Raw genomic sequence first — 18349 nt, 5'->3', positions numbered from 1 at the left:
TGGCGGGAAGAGTACTTCCATGCCACAAACCAAAACCAGGAAACCTGTCCAGGGCAGGAACCAGTCGAGGTTTCGTTCCTTTCGTTCCTCCAACTGGTCGTCCTCTAAGCCCTCGGCCTCGTCCACTAACTCAGCCAAGGACCAAAAATCCAACTGGCGCACAAAAGCGCGTCCACAGAAGACCGCAGGAGCTGCTGCCACTAAGGCAGCCTCCTCTTGACTATCTGTCCGCGCCAGCAACGTCCTTATTTGGTGGCAGGCTCTCCCACTTTGGCGACGCGTGGTTTCAACACGTCTCCGATCAGTGGGTGCGGGATATCATCTCCCACGGCTACAGGATAGAATTCTCTTCCAACCCGCCAGACAGATTTTTTCTGTCAACTCCCCCCTGCTCCAAGGCCGCCGCTTTCTCTTAGGCCGTGGCATTCTTGCAGGCCAACGGAGTAATTGTACCGGTTCCCGCCCGGGAACGGTTCAGAGGTTTCTACTCAAATCTCTTCCTAGTCCCCAAAAAGGACGGTTCCTTCCGGCCCATCCTGGATCTCAAGCTTCTCAACAGGCATGTTCAGGTGCGGCATTTTCGCATGGAGTCTCTGCGGTCAGTCATTGCCTCAATGACCCAAGGGGATTTCCTGGCATCCATCGACATCAGAGATGCCTATCTCCATGTGCCAATTGCAGTTTCACACCAGCGTTGGCTACGTTTTGCAATCAGAGAGGAACATTTCCAATTCGTGGCTCTTCCCTTTGGGTTAGCCACGGCCCTTCGGGTATTCACCAAGGTCATGGCAGCAGTGGTAGCGGTTCTGCACCTCCAGGGGTTGGCAGTGATTCCTTATCTGGGCGACCTTCTAGTCAAGGCTGCATCCAGCGCAGACTGTCAGCGGAGTGTCTCGCTCACTCTCGCCACTCTAGCCCAATTCGGGTGGCTTGTCAATCTGCCCAAATCCACTCTGACTCCGACCCAGAGGCTCACGTACCTAGGGATGCAGTTCGAGACTCTGCCGGCACTTGTGAAGTTGCCCTTAATCAAACAGCAGTCCCTCCAACTGGCGGTGCGCTCTCTGCTGAGGCCCCGCCGTTATTCCATCAGGCACCTGATGCAGGTGCTGGGTCAGATGGTGGCGTCAATGGAGGCTGTTCCCTTTGCCCAGTTCCATCTGCGTCCTCTGCAGCTGGACATTCTCCGCTGTTGGGACAAGCGGCCTTCCTCCTTGCACAGGTTAGTGGCTCTGTCGCCACAGACCAGGAGCTCTCTTCAGTGGTGGCTTCGGCGTCTCTCTGTCTCAGGGACGCTCCTTCCTGGCCCTGTCCTGGGTGATCCTCACCACGGATGCCAGTCTATCCGGCTGGGGAGCGGTATGTCTCCACCGCCGAGCACAGGGCACTTGGACTCCGTCCGAGTCAGCCCTCTCGATCAATGTGCTGGAAACCAGAGCCGTGCTTCTGGCTCTCCTAGCTTTTCACCACCTATTGGCGGGCAAGCACATCCGAGTCCAGTCAGACAACGCGACAGCGGTTGCCTACATCAATCACCAAGGCGGGACACGCAGCCGCCTGGCAATGTTGGAGGTACAACGCATCCTTCAATGGACGGAGGACTCCAAGTCCACCATATCCGCAGTCCACATCCCAGGCGTGGAAAACTGGGAGGCAGATTATCTCAGCCGTCAAACCGTGGACAGTGGCGAGTGGTCCCTGCATCCGGCAGTGTTTCAGTCAATCTGCCGCAAGTGGGGCACTCCGGACGTGGACCTAATGGCATCCCGTCACAACAACAAGGTTCCGGTTTACGTGGCTCGCTCCCACGATCCTCAGGCATTCGCCGCGGACGCTCTGGTTCAAGACTGGTCTCAGTTTCGTCTGTCCTACGTGTTTCCCCCTCTAGCTCTCTTGCCCAGAGTTCTGCGCAAGATCAGAATGGAGGGCCGTCGAGTCATCCTCATTGCTCCGGACTGGCCCAGGCGAGCTTGGTATCCAGACCTGCTCCATCTGTCCGTAGAGGTGCCGTGGCATCTTCTGGACCGTCCAGACCTTCTCTCACAAGGTCCGTTTTTCCGCCAGAATTCTGCGGCTCTCAGATTGACGGCGTGGCTCTTGAGTCCTGGATCTTGACGGCTTCTGGTATCCCCCCTGAAGTCATCTCCACTATGACTCGGGCCCGTAAGTCTTCCTCTGCCAAGATCTATCACAGGACTTGGAAAATTTTCCTGTCCTGGTGTCGCTCTTCCGGCCATCCTCTTTGGCCTTTTTCCTTGCCGACCCTTCTGTCTTTTCTACAGTCCGGTCTGCAGCTGGGACTGTCCCTCAACTCTCTCAAGGGACAAGTCTCGGCTCTGTCAGTGCTGTTCCAGCGGCGTATCGCCCGGCTGGCTCAGGTCCGCACCTTCATGCAAGGTGCGTCTCACATCATTCCGCCTTACCGGCGGCCCTTGGATCCCTGGGACCTCAATTTGGTTCTCACGGTTTTGCAGAAACCCCCCTTTGAGCCTCTTAGGGAGGTTTCTTTGTTTCGTCTTTCACAGAAAGTGGTCTTTCTAGTGGCCATATCTTCCCTCAGGAGAGTCTCTGATTTGGCTGCGCTCTCTTCGGAGTCACCTTTTTTGGTTTTTCATCAAGACAAGGTGGTTCTCCGTCCGACTCCGGACTTTCTCCCTAAGGTGGTTTCTCCTTTCCACCTTAACCAGGACATTACCCTACCTTCCTTTTGTCCGGCTCCTGTTTATCGCTTTGAAAATGCGTTGCATACTCTGAATCTGGTGCGTGCTCTCCGGATCTATGTGTCTCGCACCGCTGCTCTTAGGCGGTGCACCTCTCTTTTTGTGCTAACCACAGGTCGGCGTAAGGGCCTCTCTGCTTCTAAGCCGACTTTAGCCCGTTGGATTAGGTCGACCATTTCGGATGCCTACCAGTGTTCTCAGGTGCCTCCCCCACCGGGGATCAAGGCACACTCGACCAGAGCTGTCGCTGCCTCTTGGGCTTTCAGGCACCAGGCTACGGCTCAGCAAGTCTGTCAGGCTGCCACTTGGACTAGCCTGCATACCTTTTCAAAGCACTACCAAGCACTACTGCATGCTCATGCTTCGGCAGATGCGAGCTTGGGCAGACGCATCCTTCAGGCGGCTGTCGCCCATTTGTGAAGTTAGGCTCCGCCTACTTCTTAGTTTTTCTGTTTATTCCCACCCATGGACTGCTTTGAGACGTCCCAATGTCTGGGTCTCCCATAGGAACGATAATGAAAAAGAGAATTTTGTTTACTTACCGTAAATTCTTTTTCTTATAGTTCCGTATTGGGAGACCCAGCACCCTCCCTGTTGCCTGTTAGCAGTTTCTTGTTCCGCGTGTTATCACCGGCTGTTGTCGTGGACAGAGTCTCCGGTTGTTCCGGTTCTTGCTCTGTTTTTACTTGTGGGTGGCTATTCTCCTTCAGCTTTTGCACTAAACTGGCTAGATCTGGTTCTCCAGGGGGTGTATAAGCTCAGAGGGAGGAGCTACACTTTTTAGTGTAGTACTTTGTGTGTCCTCCGGAGGCAGAAGCTATACACCCAATGTCTGGGTCTCCCAATACGGAACTATAAGAAAAAGAATTTACGGTAAGTAAACAAAATTCTCTTTTTCTCAATATAATATCGATCTAGACAATAAAAAATATGGGTGAACCACCCCTTTAACACTAGAACTACTGGACTCGTGACACCTATATAGAAATACATAGTGCAAAGTAGTCAAAATGACTACCTCAGTAGTTCTAGTGTTAAAGGGAATCTGTCACCGTTTTTTTTTCCCCAATTGGAGAGCAGCATAATGTAGAAACAGAAACCCTGATTCCAGCGATGTGTCCCTTACTGAGCTCTTTGCTATCATTTTTATAAAATCACTGTTTTCTCTGCTGCAGATCTAGTAGTTATACAGAGCTCATAAATATGCTGGACTACCTGGTAGCGGGTCAAGTAGTCCTTCAATGATAATCTGCTCATTACACAGTGATTTTATCAAAACTACACTAAGCAGCCCAGTAAGTGACACATCGTTGGAATCAGGATGTCTGCCCTACATCATGCTGCTCTCAGATTATATGGCAAAACCCTGGTGACAGATTCCCTTTAAGTAGGGCGAGTGCTGTATCCCCCAATGAAGGCTCAGACAGTAAAATCTTCTTTCTCTATCACTTCATTGGGGAACAATGGAAACCATGGGACATAGAAAAGCAGTTCCCAATGGTGGGAAAAGAAGGACTACGGAGAAGGGAGGCAGAGGTGAGGTTCTCAGGTCAGAAATAGCCACTGTCGTTTTTAAAACCAGAAACTTCAAGTGGAAGGAATAAAAAGGAGTGTACTCTGTAGAACCTGGAAAAGCCAGTGCAGAGAACCAGGAGACGCTTAGAGCTGCCAAACAGAGGACTGACAACATATGGCCTAAGAGGTTGCATTTTTGGCTCGGAAAATACAGTGTTTTACAGCACAGGCTAATTTCATGCACACGTTGCTTATTTTTTTCCTTGCAGATTTGTAACAGATTCAGATCAGCAGCATGTTAATTCTTTTTTAACTTCATTTTATTAATCCCAAAAACATCTGGTACAGAATAAATCACACATAGCATTACAGAGGACTTTCCAGGAATATCTGTCAATAGCATGAAGAAATAGTAACAATAACGGATAAGATAATAAGATTTTCATAGCACTATCTGTACCTCTGTCAACCTTGTCAACTACATGCTACAGCACTGATCCCGCCAGTACATACTGATATATAGCATGTAGTCAATTTTATTCAATGTAATCTGTAGTCTTTAAACCAGGGGTGGGGAACCTCCGGCCCGCGGGCCGCATGCGGCCCGCCATGACCTTTTATGTGGCCCCCGGGCAGATTCCCGGGGGAGGCAGTGCTCGTGCTGTCACCGCGGTCTTGCTGCCGCCGGCCCTTTAAATCCACACATTGCTGTTTGTGCTGCAATGTGTTCTCCCGTCGGCCAGTGCTTACTTTGTGGGCGGGTCCACAGCAGCCTCACAGCTTCCAGCGTTGTGTGCACGCCCCCTGCCCTTCGGAGATCAGTGCCTGCCTTCTCCTTCTGATGCAGTGTGTCCGGCTCCTGCACTCCGGTGATGTGAATGCAATGCTGCTGTGAGTCCAGCGCCGACCCTCTGCTGCTATGTGCCCTGCCCAATGCTTTGTGCCTAAACCCCAGTTCTGTAAACCCTCTCCCCCAGAGTTGCATGAAACTCTCAGCACAGTGTGCCCCCCAATGTCCTGTGTGCACCCCTCCCCCAGTCCTGTGTGCAGCCCCCCAATGTCCTGTGTGCACCCCACACACAATCCTGTGTGCAGCCCCCCCAGTCCTATGTGCACCCCCCACACAATCCTGTGTGCAGCCCCCCCAATGTCCTGTGTGCACCCCCCACACAATCCTGTGTGCAGCCCCCCCAGTCCTATGTGCACCCCCCACACAATCCTGTGTGCAGCCCCCCCAGTCCTAAGTGCACCCCCCACACAATCCTGTGTGCAGCCCTCCCCCAGTCCTGTGTGCACCCCCCCACACAATCCTGTGTGCAGCCCCCCCAGTCCTATGTGCACCCCCCACACAATCCTGTGTGCAGCCCCCCCAGTCCTAAGTGCACCCCCCACACAATCCTGTGTGCAGCCCTCCCCCAGTCCTGTGTGCACCCCTTCACACAATCCTGTGTGCAGCCCCCCCAGTCCTATGTGCACCCCCCACACAATCCTGTGTGCAGCTCCCCCAGTCCTATGTGCACCCCCCACACAATCCTGTGTGCAGCCACCCCAGTCCTATGTGCAGCCCATCACCCAGTCCTGTGTGCACCCCTCCCCCAGTCCTGTGTGCAGCCCCCCAATGTCCTGTGTGCACCCCCCACTCAATCCTGTGTGCAGCCCCCCCAGTCCTGTGTGCAGCCCCCCCAGTCCTGTGTGCAGCCCCCCAGTCCTATGTGCTGCCCATCACCCAGTCCTGTGTGCTGCCCATCACCCAGTCCTGTGTGCTGCCCATCACCCAGTCCTGTGTGCAGCCCAGCCCCCAGTCATGTGTGCAGCGCAACCTCTGTGTGGTGCCTGTGCCCCCAGCCCCGCGTGTGGTGCCTGTGCCCCCAGCCCCGCGTGTGGTGCCTGTGCCCTCAGCCCCGCGTGTGGTGCCTGTGCCCCCAGTTAATTTAATTGTTTCACCCAATATAGCAGGGTCATTTAAACATTGATAATTTTGTACAGCCCCCGAAGGTTGGTAGAAATTTCCAAATGCCCCCAACAGAAAAAAGGTTCCCCACCCCTGCTCTAAACCTAAAGAAAACAAAAATTAGTAATAATAACTATAGCATGTCCATTCTTGCAGGGTGTTTGCAGCGCATTTTACCCATACTAATGACTTGGAGAAAATATGCAATAAAAACAAATGTAAAAAATGTGTATTTTATGCAGTGTTCTTCCTGTCAACACATCAGGATTTTCAGCTGAATTTTCTTCTGCAAAGCCTTAGGCCCTGTGCGCACTTACCGTTTTTTCCCGCGGATTTCCTGCGGTTTTGTTGCATGTTTCGCTGCAGAAAATGTTCATAACATCTCTGCAGTGATTCACCAGCAAAACCTATGGGAAAAAAAAATGCTGTGCACATATTTTATTATTATTATTATTATTATTATTTATTTATAGAGCACCATTGATTCCATGGTGCTGTACATGAGAAGGGGGTTACATACAGAATACATATACAAGTTACAATAGACAGACTAGTACAGAGGTGGAGAGGGCCCTGCCCTTGCAGGCTTACATTCTAAAGGATTTTGGGGAGGAGACAATAGGTGGGGTTGGGGGTTGGGGGTCGGCGGCAGCTCCGCACGGTGGTCGGGCGGCAGCTCCGCACGGTGGTCGGGCGGCAGCTCCGCACGGTGGTCGGGCGGCAGCTCCGCACGGTGGTCGGGCGGCAGCTCCGCACGGTGGTCGGGCGGCAGCTCCACACGGTGGTCGGGCGGCAGCTCCACACACGGTGGTCGGGCGGCAGCTCCACACGGTGGTCGGGCGGCAGCTCCACACGGTGGTCGGGCGGCAGCTCCACACGGTGGTCGGGCGGCAGCTCCACACGGTGGTGCGGAATTTGACAGCTGCATGTTTTGCTGCGGGATTCCCGCAGCAAAAGCAATTGCATGTCACTTCTTTTCCGCAGGTCCCTGCGGGATTTCACTCCATTTACTGCAATGTAATCGTGAAATCCCGCAGGGAAGGGATGTCATTACAGGAAGAGGAAGCGTAGCAGAGAGTAAACACACACACATCACACTCACAGACATAGAACACACACACATCACTCATACACAGACATATAGAATACACATACAAATCAAACGGAAATATAGAAAAAAAAACACGTGGGCTCCGCCGTATTTTTACCTTCCAGCCGAGGTAAGCACACAGCAGCGGGGCCCGGTATTTTCAGGCTGGGGAGGGCGAGGGGCAGGGTTAATATCCCCCCTCCTCCTGCAGCCGAGAATATCAGCCGCAGCTGCCCCGGGACTGTCGCATGCATTATGCGGCAGTCCCGGAGTGGCCTCGGCTCTTCCAGATGCCGTGATGCGGTGGCGTAACAGAGGGTGGTAGTGGAATTGGTGTAAAGGAGCATTGGTCGGACAGGAGCAAACCAACTCCTCCACCATGCTTGTTACTGGGGCGGGGTGTGTGAGAGAGTTGGAGACCGCCATAAGAAAGTGCAGCAGGAGAGGCTGAGTCAGAGGGGGTGAGCTAGGTTTCTGTGATGGCGAGGAAGGAGAGTTTATTAGTGATGAAAAGATCATGAATGTAGGATAGTTTGTTGCAGACAGAGCGAGCGTTCCATAGAGCTCCTGTTAGTGGGACTGGGGGAGCGGGGGCTGGGTGAATGGGGTATATGAGGTTTGCGAGGTTGCGGAAATTTGTGTTAGGTTGTTGAAGAGGGTTTGAAGTGACAATAGGGATGTTGTGAGGAGGACCAGGATTTGGAGCAATATCCCCAGCAGTGAGGAGAAGCAGTGAGAGTGTTAGTAAGCAGGGCTGTGGAGTCGGAGTCGGAGTCGTGGAGTCGGAGTCGGAGCTCATTTTGGTGGAGTCGGAGTCGGTATAAAATGCACCGACTCCGACTCCTAAAATATATAATAAATTGGGGACAGGAGTGCAATGCAGAATGTGCTGAATATTTTACTAAATAACAACATTTAGTATAATGCTTATATTTAAGTGAAAAATTTATTGTAGTACAATGTGAACATCAGACATTTAATTGTTTTTATGATACAATAATCAAGATATTTGGATAGAACATAAAATATTTATTGGAATACAACTTTAGAACACAAAAAAACTAATAAATTGTAAATATGTAATATATATAATATATATATATACAGTGTATATACACACACACAAGATATATATGTAATCTACTGTATATTACATAGTGTATTACATATTTACAATTTATTACAGTTTTTTGTGTTCTAAAGTTGTATTCCAATAAATATATTTTATGTTCTATCCAAATATCTTGATTATTGTATCATAAAAATTATTAAATGTCTGATGTTCACATACACATATTCATGTACTACAATAAATTTTTCACCTAACTATAAGCAATATATGTAGGAGTCGGAGTCGGAGCCGGAGTCGGAGTCGGAGCCGGAGTCGGAGTCGGTGCAAGAGAATTTGAGGAGTCGGAGTCGGAGTCGAAGGTTTGGCTTACCGACTCCACAGCCCTGTTAGTAAGTGGGAGCAGGAGAGGCCATGAGATGGACGTGTGTGTCTGGAGACACTGGGTGAAATATGGAGGAAAATATCTGAGGGGAAGGTAAGATGGGTGGGGAGGATGGAGGGAGAGATGAATAGTTCATTACTGGCTTTAGGGATCAGAGGGGGCAGTAAAAAGTGAAGTATTATAGGGGTGAAAGTGAATAGAAATACAAACATTGTTTACAGTGACTATGTATGCAGTTACCTTCCGGTCACTTCCGGCCCAATTCTGGCCTAATTCAATGCATCATACTTATATGGTGCATACTTGTCATGGGGCAGACAGTCCCTATCCCTCTATCTATCCCTCTGTCTATCTATCTATTCTATCTATTCCTCTATTTGTCTATTTATCTACTATCTATCTCAGAAGGAAATTACCTTTTTTTTTTTCTCAATGTGCTTTATTGCATTGAATGCATTAAAGCACACGTACCAACCCGCACGCGGCAATACTGCGAACAATACCGCGGTAAAACCGCAGCAAACCGCATGCAGCTTTCAGGTGCGGTTTGCCGCGTTTTTTTTTACCGCGGGTGCAGTAATCTTTCAGACCCTACAAAATTTTCCTAAGAAAATTCCATTTTCCAGTGCGCACAGGGCCTTAGGGGTACTTTGCACGTTGCGACATCACTACTGCGATCTCGTCGGGGTCAAATCGAAAGTGACACACATCCGGCGCCGGTAACGACGTCGCAACGTGTAAAGCCTAGAAGCACCGATAAACGATCGCAAAAGCGACGAAAATCGGTGATCTGTATAGTGTCGGTCATTTCCATAATTTTGCTGCAGCGACAGGTACGATGTTGTTCCGCGTTCCTGCGGCAGCACACATCGCTGTGTATGAAGCCGCAGGAGCGAGGAACATCTCCTTCCCTGCGTCCCGCCTGCAATGAGGAAGGAAGGAGGTGGGCGGGATGTTTATGTCCCGCTTATCTCCGCCCCTCCGCTTCTATTGGCCGCCTGCCGTGTGACGTCGCTGTGACGCCGCACGACCCGCCCCCTTAGGAAGGAGGCGGGTCGCCGGCCAGAGCGATGTCGCAGGGCAGGTAAGTGCGTGTGAGGCTGCCGTAGCGATAATGTTCGCTATGGCAGCTAACACAAGAGATCGCATGTGCGACGGGGGCGGGGACTATCGCGCTTGGCATCGCTACAATCGGCTAGCGATGTCGCAGCGTGCAAAGTACCCCTTAGTCTTGGTCTTGTGTCCCCCCCCACAATTCCTTCCTGCTAACTTCATAATGAATTGGGGGGCAGGAGAAGGCGCTATCAGAGTCTAGTAGTGAATTGTGGGATAGGGAGGACGCTATCATGGCCATATAATGAATTGTAAGGTAGGGAGGACGCTATCAGGGCTGTATAATGAATTGAGGGGTGGGGAGGATGCTATCAGGGCTATTTAATGAATTGTTGGGTGGGGAGGGCTCTATTAGGACCATACAATGAACATGTAACATCACCCCCTTCCCCATGCAGCCCCACACAAGTAACCCTTTCCCATGCAGCCCCCCAAGCTAGTAATATCCCCTTTCCTGCACAGCGCCTAGCACGCAGCCCCACACAGACAAGATCACCTCTTTCCCCATCCAGCTCCATGTATGTAAAATCACCTCTTTCCCTATATAATCCCCCAATACGCAGCCCTCATGTAGGAACATCCACTTATTATTATATATTTATTATTATCCTGTGCCCCTAACAAACCAAACACATTACTCACCCATAGCCCCTCGCTTCATGGTGCCGCTCCTCTGTTTTTCCTCTTCACAGAGCCTCAGCTACAGCACAACGCTGAGCAATGGGATGATGGGATCCGCTCCACTTTGGCGGAGGAAGCCCCGCCCCTTTTGGTGACATCATCATCTCACAGGATCAACTCCATTCTAGCCACAGGGGATGGATTCCTGCTGCTTACACTGTGCAGAGGCGCAGCAGGATTGCTCCTTGCTTGGCCTACCTCTTATGACAGATGAGGGAAATCTGGCCAGAGGCCCCCCAGAGCTTAGGATTCTGAACAACAGGCCAGATTGCCATCATAACTCATCAGCAGTATGTGCGCCACTGAAACTCCATTAGGAAAGAAGAGGGAACTAGACCCAAGAACCACCCCATCTAGGGGGAGGAATGATGACGAGACAGGACTGTCAGCACTGCAAATATGGCCATGTAAGTGATTGTCATCGGAAATAAACTTTTTGCGCAACAAGGAAAGACATAACTAGAAATTAGTCACAGGAGAGCACTATAAAGTGTCAAACACCATCTAAAAGGTCCCAAGAATCTACAGGAAGCTGCTACTATTAAGTGTGTGGACAGAATCAAATTCCCTGAAGGCAGACACCTGAGTATGGAAAGAATAGAGGAACAACCTGGACTTTAACGTCCATTTGGAAAAGCGTGTATGAAGAGATAGGTACAAAATAAGTTGGCTTCCCTGCTTCGATCACAATAAAGTGGAGAAACCAGAAGCTCCTAGTGCAAGACTGTAACCAGAGAGAATTAATTTATGCTGGAGGAAAAAGGGCCATGGGACAAGAGATATAGAAGTTTCCACAGGGTGTCTGCTATAAGGAAGACTACCCCCACAAGGAGTTAGAGTACCTCAGGATACCTGAGGAATAAGCAGGATGGGTATATACCGTATTTTTTGGACTATAAGACGCACCGGACTATAAGACGCACCCTGGTTTTAGAGGAGGAAAATAGGAAATTAAAACTTTAAGCAAAAAAATTTGGTCATGACACACTGTTATGGGGCGAGGATCTGCTGCTGACACTGTTATGGGGGTAATGTCCCCAAATTCTCTACTAAGGTAACCCATCCTGGTAATGATCCTCCTGCCTTGTATATGATCCTGCTATAAACCCCCATCCTGCTCATATACCCCCATCCTGCTCATATACCCCCATCCTGTTCATATACCAGCATCCTGCTCATATTCCCCCATCCTGCTCATATACTCCCATCCTGTTCATATACCCCATCCTGTTCATATACCCCATCCTGTTCATATACCCCCATCCTGTTCATATACCCCCATCCTGTTCATATACCCCCATCCTGTTGATATACCCCCCATCCATCCTGCTCATATTCCCCCATCCATCCTGCTCATATTCCCCCATCCATCCTGCTCATATACTCCCATCCTGTTCATATACTCCCATCCTGTTCATATACCCCCATCCTGTTCATAAATCCCCATCCTGTTCATATACCCCTATCCATCCTGCTCATATACTCCCATCCTGTTCATATACCCCCATCCTGTTCATATTCCCCCATCCTATTGATATACCCCCCATCCATCCTGCTCATATTCCCCCATCCATCCTGCTCATATACTCCCATCCTGTTCATATACCCCCATCCTGTTCATATACCCCCATCCTGTTCATATACCCCCCATCCATCCTGTTCATATACTCCCATCCTGCTATATGCCCCCATCGTGCTCATATACCATCCTGGTATATGGCCTGTATCCTATAGCACAGAGAAAAAAAAATAAACATTTATACTCACCTTTTCCTCACTCCCTCCAGCACCGATCATCTTCCTCTCTGCGCCGCTGACCTGTGTGTGTGGAGCCGTCCCCCTGCAGCATCGCGATGTCTTCCTGTCTGTGCCGATCAGCTGACCAGCACAGACAGGAAGACATTGCGTGCTGCAGGGGGACGGCTCCACACACGGGGACTGGTGAGTACACTGATTCACTGCACCACGCGCTAATGATGACGCGCAGGGGGGCAGTGAATACAGCCGCACATGAACACTCCAGGCTGTAATTGCCAGGGGTGATCATGCGGACCGGCTCTTTACTAAGCGCGCGTCCCCGCTCGTCCTCCCGCACACCTGTCAGTGCCGGCTTCAGCGCTGAGAGATGGGCGGGAGGATGGGCGTGCATATGTAATGAGCGGTCCCACGTGGTCACAGCAGGCGCTGCCGCTGCCTGCTCGTGCTTCCGATGACCCGCTCCACTGCAGCACCCTCATTCCCGGCCGCAGCCTTATAGTCAGACCATAAGACGCACCCCCAACTTTCCCCCAACATTTGGGGGGGAAAAAGTCCGTCTTATGGTCCGAAAAATACGGTATATTGATCAAGACCATTTGATGAGGCACCACTCTTCTGTTGAAGGCCTTACTCAGGTTAGGAAAAATGGTAGTCCGGAGATTATTCTGAGGATGTGAGCTGGCTGAACTCTTCGACACACATTGTTTAGTCTGTGACAAAAAGCATCAGCCTTGACCGACTGGGATAGCATTTCACCTTGGAGATAGAAGAATAATGGAGTGCGGCTCCACGGAAAATCCTGTGAGGTGCTGGATAAAGTTCTCCAACAAAGGACACTACGGAATTCCTTATTACAGGAAGGAGAGCTCTTGTTCATGCTGAAGGAAACCTCTTGATCTAGACGCTGTGAGCGGGATTGAAGGCGACTTTGTCCTATAGAAGATTAATCCCGAATGAAAAAATAAACGTGTTCTGAGTGAGAGAAGCCAAGAGCCTTGAACTCCATGTGATCTGGGTAAAGGAAGACTAAGATTCCTCTTATGCATGGGATGGCAATGTTGCTGACATGATCTTCGTAGGGACACTGGGGTAGAGGTTAAGCCAAAGGGAAACACCATGAACTGATCAGAGATTCTTGAATACTTTGGTTCACAAAAGGACTGTGAAACGAGGCCTCTTCACAGTTCACTGAGCAGAAGCAGCCCCGCAGATTCCATCGAGATTGTCACTTGAGGCGCACACTCTATACTGAAAAGGTATAGAGGAACACGTTTACGTAATCTTGAGATACAGAAGAGGATTAGCAGTACCGTCCTGTCCTTGGACTGAGAAGAGTTCTAGAGAAAAAACTTGAGTGGCTAGAGTAAAACCATGCAGCATGGGGAAAGCCTACAACTCCCTACTTAGTTGTACCTAGCTGCTCAAGCGACAGAGCTAAAAACTAAGCCCATTATGCTGCTGCTGAGGTAGGAGGATGACAATGCCCGAATGGCGAAAAGAAGGATGGGATAAACGACCGTACTGGTCGCATGGGGGCAGGATGGAACCGGCTTGAGAAAGGGATTCTCATCAACCTGGAAAGTTGCAGGGAGAAAATTGATGAAGCCCTTGTTTGAGAAAAGGGATGACTGACCCAGTCATTGGAATCAGGAATGATGATTAGCAAGTGTGTTCGCCACTGCTCAATATTTGATCTAGCATCGGTGTGTTCGGGTACGCTTTATACTCAATTGAGTATTGCGGATGCTCTTATGTGTCATTCTGGAAAGATATGAAACTAAGAGCCTGATCCCTCCAGTGAATGATGAGAAACTGCACCCCAATGATAAATGCTTGCAGTCTCTGAATGGCTCTCGGGGAGGAAAAACAACGTTTTCAGATGCCATGTATTAAAAAAATATATAAAATCTAAAATCCGCCCACTCTCCCCCTGAAATGCTCTGTTTATGTCTGGCTGTATGTGTGTAGAGAACCAGTGTGCCCAATAATTGGCTTCCATTATACTACTCATTACTCAGGTCAAGCCTTTCAGAGCACCTGACCTGCTTGATTTGAGTAAAGAGCACTCAAGCATTTTAGTGCTTGCTCATCACTAATCCGGAACTGTTAACTGTGGCTTCTGAGGCGACTCTGGTCCTTCTCGGTCCTAGACAGACTACATCCCTGAAAAGGAAGAAAGTAATGGATCTTCTTCATACTGAAATCGCTTATCGTAACCTGTCGCTTTGTGGCTCCTGTTATCTGGATGATGTTAAGAACTGTCGGCAGCTGTATGGAGAGAACAACAGAGCTACTTACTCGTATAGGCAACCTTCTCTGCGTGGTCAGACAACACTGTGACATTACACACTGTTCACACACTGTATAATGGGGGGTTTTACTCATTTTGCTTGCGATGTGAGGTAGACTCAGGAAACACTTCCGTTATATAAGTCAATCATTCTTAACAGCTCCATGAACTGCACTTTAACACATAAATACAGACGGATTTCAGGTCCATTATATTCACTGTACTCCCGCACCGTTCAAATACACTTTATCCGAGTGGCGCTCACTCAGCCTCCACACACTCATTTCCATTCAGTTGAAGTGAACCCTCACCTTCCTCAGTTTGGGTCCTTCCAGAGGCTTCTGTACCACTGTGAGTTTAGCAGCCTTTTTACAATGCTTCAGAGGCTGCTCCTTACACACACTGGCTCCTACCAGTGTTCAGACACAGGACCTCTCCCAGAGGCTCCTTCTCACAGCCCACCACTTCCCATACTGGTTGCAGTCACTCCACATGTCAAACATACAGACTCCATTTTACTTGTCATGTGGCACATCAGACACACCCATGGGCAGATTATGTAGGTAGACCCATCCATCTCTCCAGCCACCTGTGAACCTGACCCATTGAATACTTTACCAAACACATATGGCACTAAAAGTACCAGAAAGAACCTACAGGTTCACACCACCTCTGACATTCTCCACCTTGCCATTCACAACATAGCTGCTCGCCGTATTACAACATGCTGAGTGAGCCCCAGAAGGATGCCTGGAGCAGGAACTAGACAGGCAGATACAGCCTTGGTAACTCAACCAGCATTGAGGAGTGGTTGTGATTGATGAACCTGTTTGCTAGTTTTTTAATTTATGTATTTATTTTATTTTAGTTTTCATTTGTTTTACACATTGTGCGCCTCCCATAAGGTCATAAAAGACTTGAGGGCATTTAAATATTTGTAATTTCAATTTTCATATTTCCCTTGTAACTGGTGCTGTTGTGTTAGCCCCAGTTACAGGTAAAATGCAGCCCCTTCGTTGTATTGGATCGCCCAGATGTTTAAGGACTTTGGGTTAAACTTGAGCATCAAATGTATTTGTGGAAGAATTTATATATACAAAAATCACATTGATACAAAGATATTCTTGTTTTGCAGGCGATACTCTGGGGCAAGCACTGGGACTTTTACCCCTTTTGCTTCAAACTGTGGAGAAGGCCGCAGCACAAAGTGCACAGATATCTTTGATAATGGAGGCTCTGGCTGCCTCTGTGCTTGTCTGTAGGATTTCCGTCACTGAAAGTCAACTTGGTAGGATTGCATAAACACATATATTAGTTTATTCACTTCTGCAGTTATCTTCCCAATATCTAAAGACTTAGGGGTTTCACTGATAAAATTAACTCTTTCAATGTAATGTATTCCTATTGTATGCACCAATGGCAATGACTGTAGGCAATCCTCAGGTTTATGATGTATTCTCTTCTAGAGCTGCATTCACAATTCTTCTGGTTTTAAAGCTGAATTTTTCCATGTATTAATGACAAATAGCAAACTTGTGATGGCAGCTACTAACTGTAGTGCCTGATGTACAGGGGCATCCACTGTAGCAATTTATTCTATGACAATATACAACTTTTTATCTTCTATGTGCAAACTCTAAATGGTTTTTAAAGGGGAACATACAAAAAGCTGCTTAAGGCTATGTGCGCACGTCGCGTAAAAACATGCAGTTACGCTGCGCTTTGTAGCGCAGCGTAACTGCATGCGTCCTGCGTCCCCTGCACAGTCTATGGAGATTGTGCAGGGGCCGTGCGCACGTGGCGTTTAAGAGCGCAGCGCTTCGGCTACTGCCGAAGCGCTGCGCAAAAAGAAGTGACATGTCACTTCTTTCCTGCGCTTTGCCGGCAGCTCCTGCTCTGTCTATGGCAGGAGCTGCAGGCAGAGCGCATGGAATCGGCGCTCACTACGGACATTTCTGCAGCGATCTAAAGCGCACATGTGCTCTTCAGATCGCTGCAGAAATTTCTGCAGGGCTTGTACGCAACGTGCGCACATAGCCTTACTGTTATGTACTCCTGTGCACACATGGTGGGGAAGAACACAATACATTTCTATGGTATAACTGTATAATCTCCAATTAAGTGTTGGAATAAAGTCACCCTTTGAGTATTTAAAACGAGACATTTATTTACATTTTCACCTGTCCGCATGATTTATATTCCGTGCTATGGGGTATGATCACAACAAAATACTCAACTAGCTTAGTACACTTATCAAGCATTAGTGATGACAAGTCAGTTCTTTACATTACAGTAACCCTTTAGTGATATTTCCATGTCAGATTACATGCTATTTTCTGATTTTGTGTTTGATTTCTCTTCCCAGAAAACAAGTTAAATAACTTTTGGCAATTGCTGTCTGATGATAAGAGACAGATTTTCACTTCTGATAAGTTTCTTTCTTCAGCAACTGAGGAATGTAAGTATAGGCTATGTTTAATTTCTAATATTCTACAGTATGTTTCTGACTAAATAGTGTCTGCTTTTTTCTACAACTTTGTTTAAATTTAATATTACCCTTATGTATTCCTCTTAAATAAAAACTGACTGGCTTCCTATTATTTTGCCTTACTTAGGTCATTGCACCCTTCTGCAGCTATGTGAGAGGCTGTTACTGGACCACATCCACAGGCTCCCCGACAAACGTGCTCAGTACGTTCCAAATTTAAGGTGGCTTGATGATTTATTTTTTTTTATGAAGTATGTAAGGTTTACCATCCTTTTTGATGTTGCTTTTCAGACCATATTACCATGCTCTGATTACCATCCTGCTGTCTCGCTCCTGGAAAGTACGTAAGCAATGCCAACAAACCATCAAGAGGCTGCTGGCATCTCTTGGGGGCACCAAACTTTTACGGGGCCTGTTGTCTGAGCTGAAGGTTGTCCTAAATTCAAACAAGGTAAAGAAATGTACATTCCTCCATTGGAATTGCAGCATAAAGACTATTTTACTACATTTACAGGCAATGTTTCTGCTTTTCACAGTTGGTACCGTTTGATAGTTTAGTCACGGATTCAGATGACGTTCCAGAGACTGGGAAATTTTATGTATCTCCACGGATCCTTCAAGAGGCAATTCATGTTCTTACTTGTGTGCCAGGGTTGGAATCTGACTCTTCAGAAGCAGAAAATCTGGCCCAGGAGCTTCTGGTGTTAGCAAACCATCCATTAGTTGGTGAGAAAGAAACAATTGTATACAAAAGAATAAGAAGAATGTAATTCTTGCATGTTGTAACAATTCTTTTTATGAATACAGCCTCTTCATACGGAGATCTGTGGGTAGACGTTATGTACAAGCTGAAGATCGATCCTGCAGAATTCATAGACACCCAATTCGATGAATTTCTACCTCTAATCACTTCTAATACCACCAGTGAGCAGGTCAGTGTGCATTATAATTTATTCACAGTCGGTGCACGACATAGTCCATTGTTCATGAACTCTAGTTCCATTCAAAACAAATTAGTGACCAGGTATTTGCTTCCCCATCTTAGAGCATTATACTTTAGGGACACAGACTGATTCCAGCTATGCATCACTTACTGGTCTGCTTTCTGTCAATCTGATAAAATCACTGTTTAATCAGCTGCAGATATACCAGTCCTCTGAATGCTGAGCTGTGTATAACCCTGCCCACACCACTGATTGGCAACTTTCTATGTATACTGTGCATAGGCAAAAAGCTGTCAATAAGTAGATGGGGCGGTGTTATACAGCGCTTATGAATATGGAGGACAG

General features: G+C 48.4%; 1 protein-coding gene across 2 annotated transcripts in view; it reads left to right on the top strand.

Moving 5' to 3' along the window:
• GCN1 (GCN1 activator of EIF2AK4) overlaps nt 1-18349 on the top strand; it is a 214029-nt gene that overhangs the window by 96169 nt on the left and 99511 nt on the right. For both annotated transcript variants that reach the window (XM_075320343.1, XM_075320336.1), the window contains exons 15-20: nt 15708-15860; nt 16938-17030; nt 17188-17263; nt 17352-17511; nt 17597-17786; nt 17868-17992. In XM_075320343.1, the coding sequence (XP_075176458.1) occupies nt 15708-15860; nt 16938-17030; nt 17188-17263; nt 17352-17511; nt 17597-17786; nt 17868-17992 (797 nt within the window). The remainder of the gene's footprint in view (nt 1-15707; nt 15861-16937; nt 17031-17187; nt 17264-17351; nt 17512-17596; nt 17787-17867; nt 17993-18349) is intronic.

The sequence above is a fragment of the Anomaloglossus baeobatrachus genome, chromosome 1 (assembly GCF_048569485.1).
Source record: "Anomaloglossus baeobatrachus isolate aAnoBae1 chromosome 1, aAnoBae1.hap1, whole genome shotgun sequence".
NCBI lineage: Eukaryota > Metazoa > Chordata > Amphibia > Anura > Aromobatidae > Anomaloglossus > Anomaloglossus baeobatrachus.
Note: the sequence above shows the minus strand (reverse complement) of the source record. Positions and strands in the feature narration are given on the sequence as shown.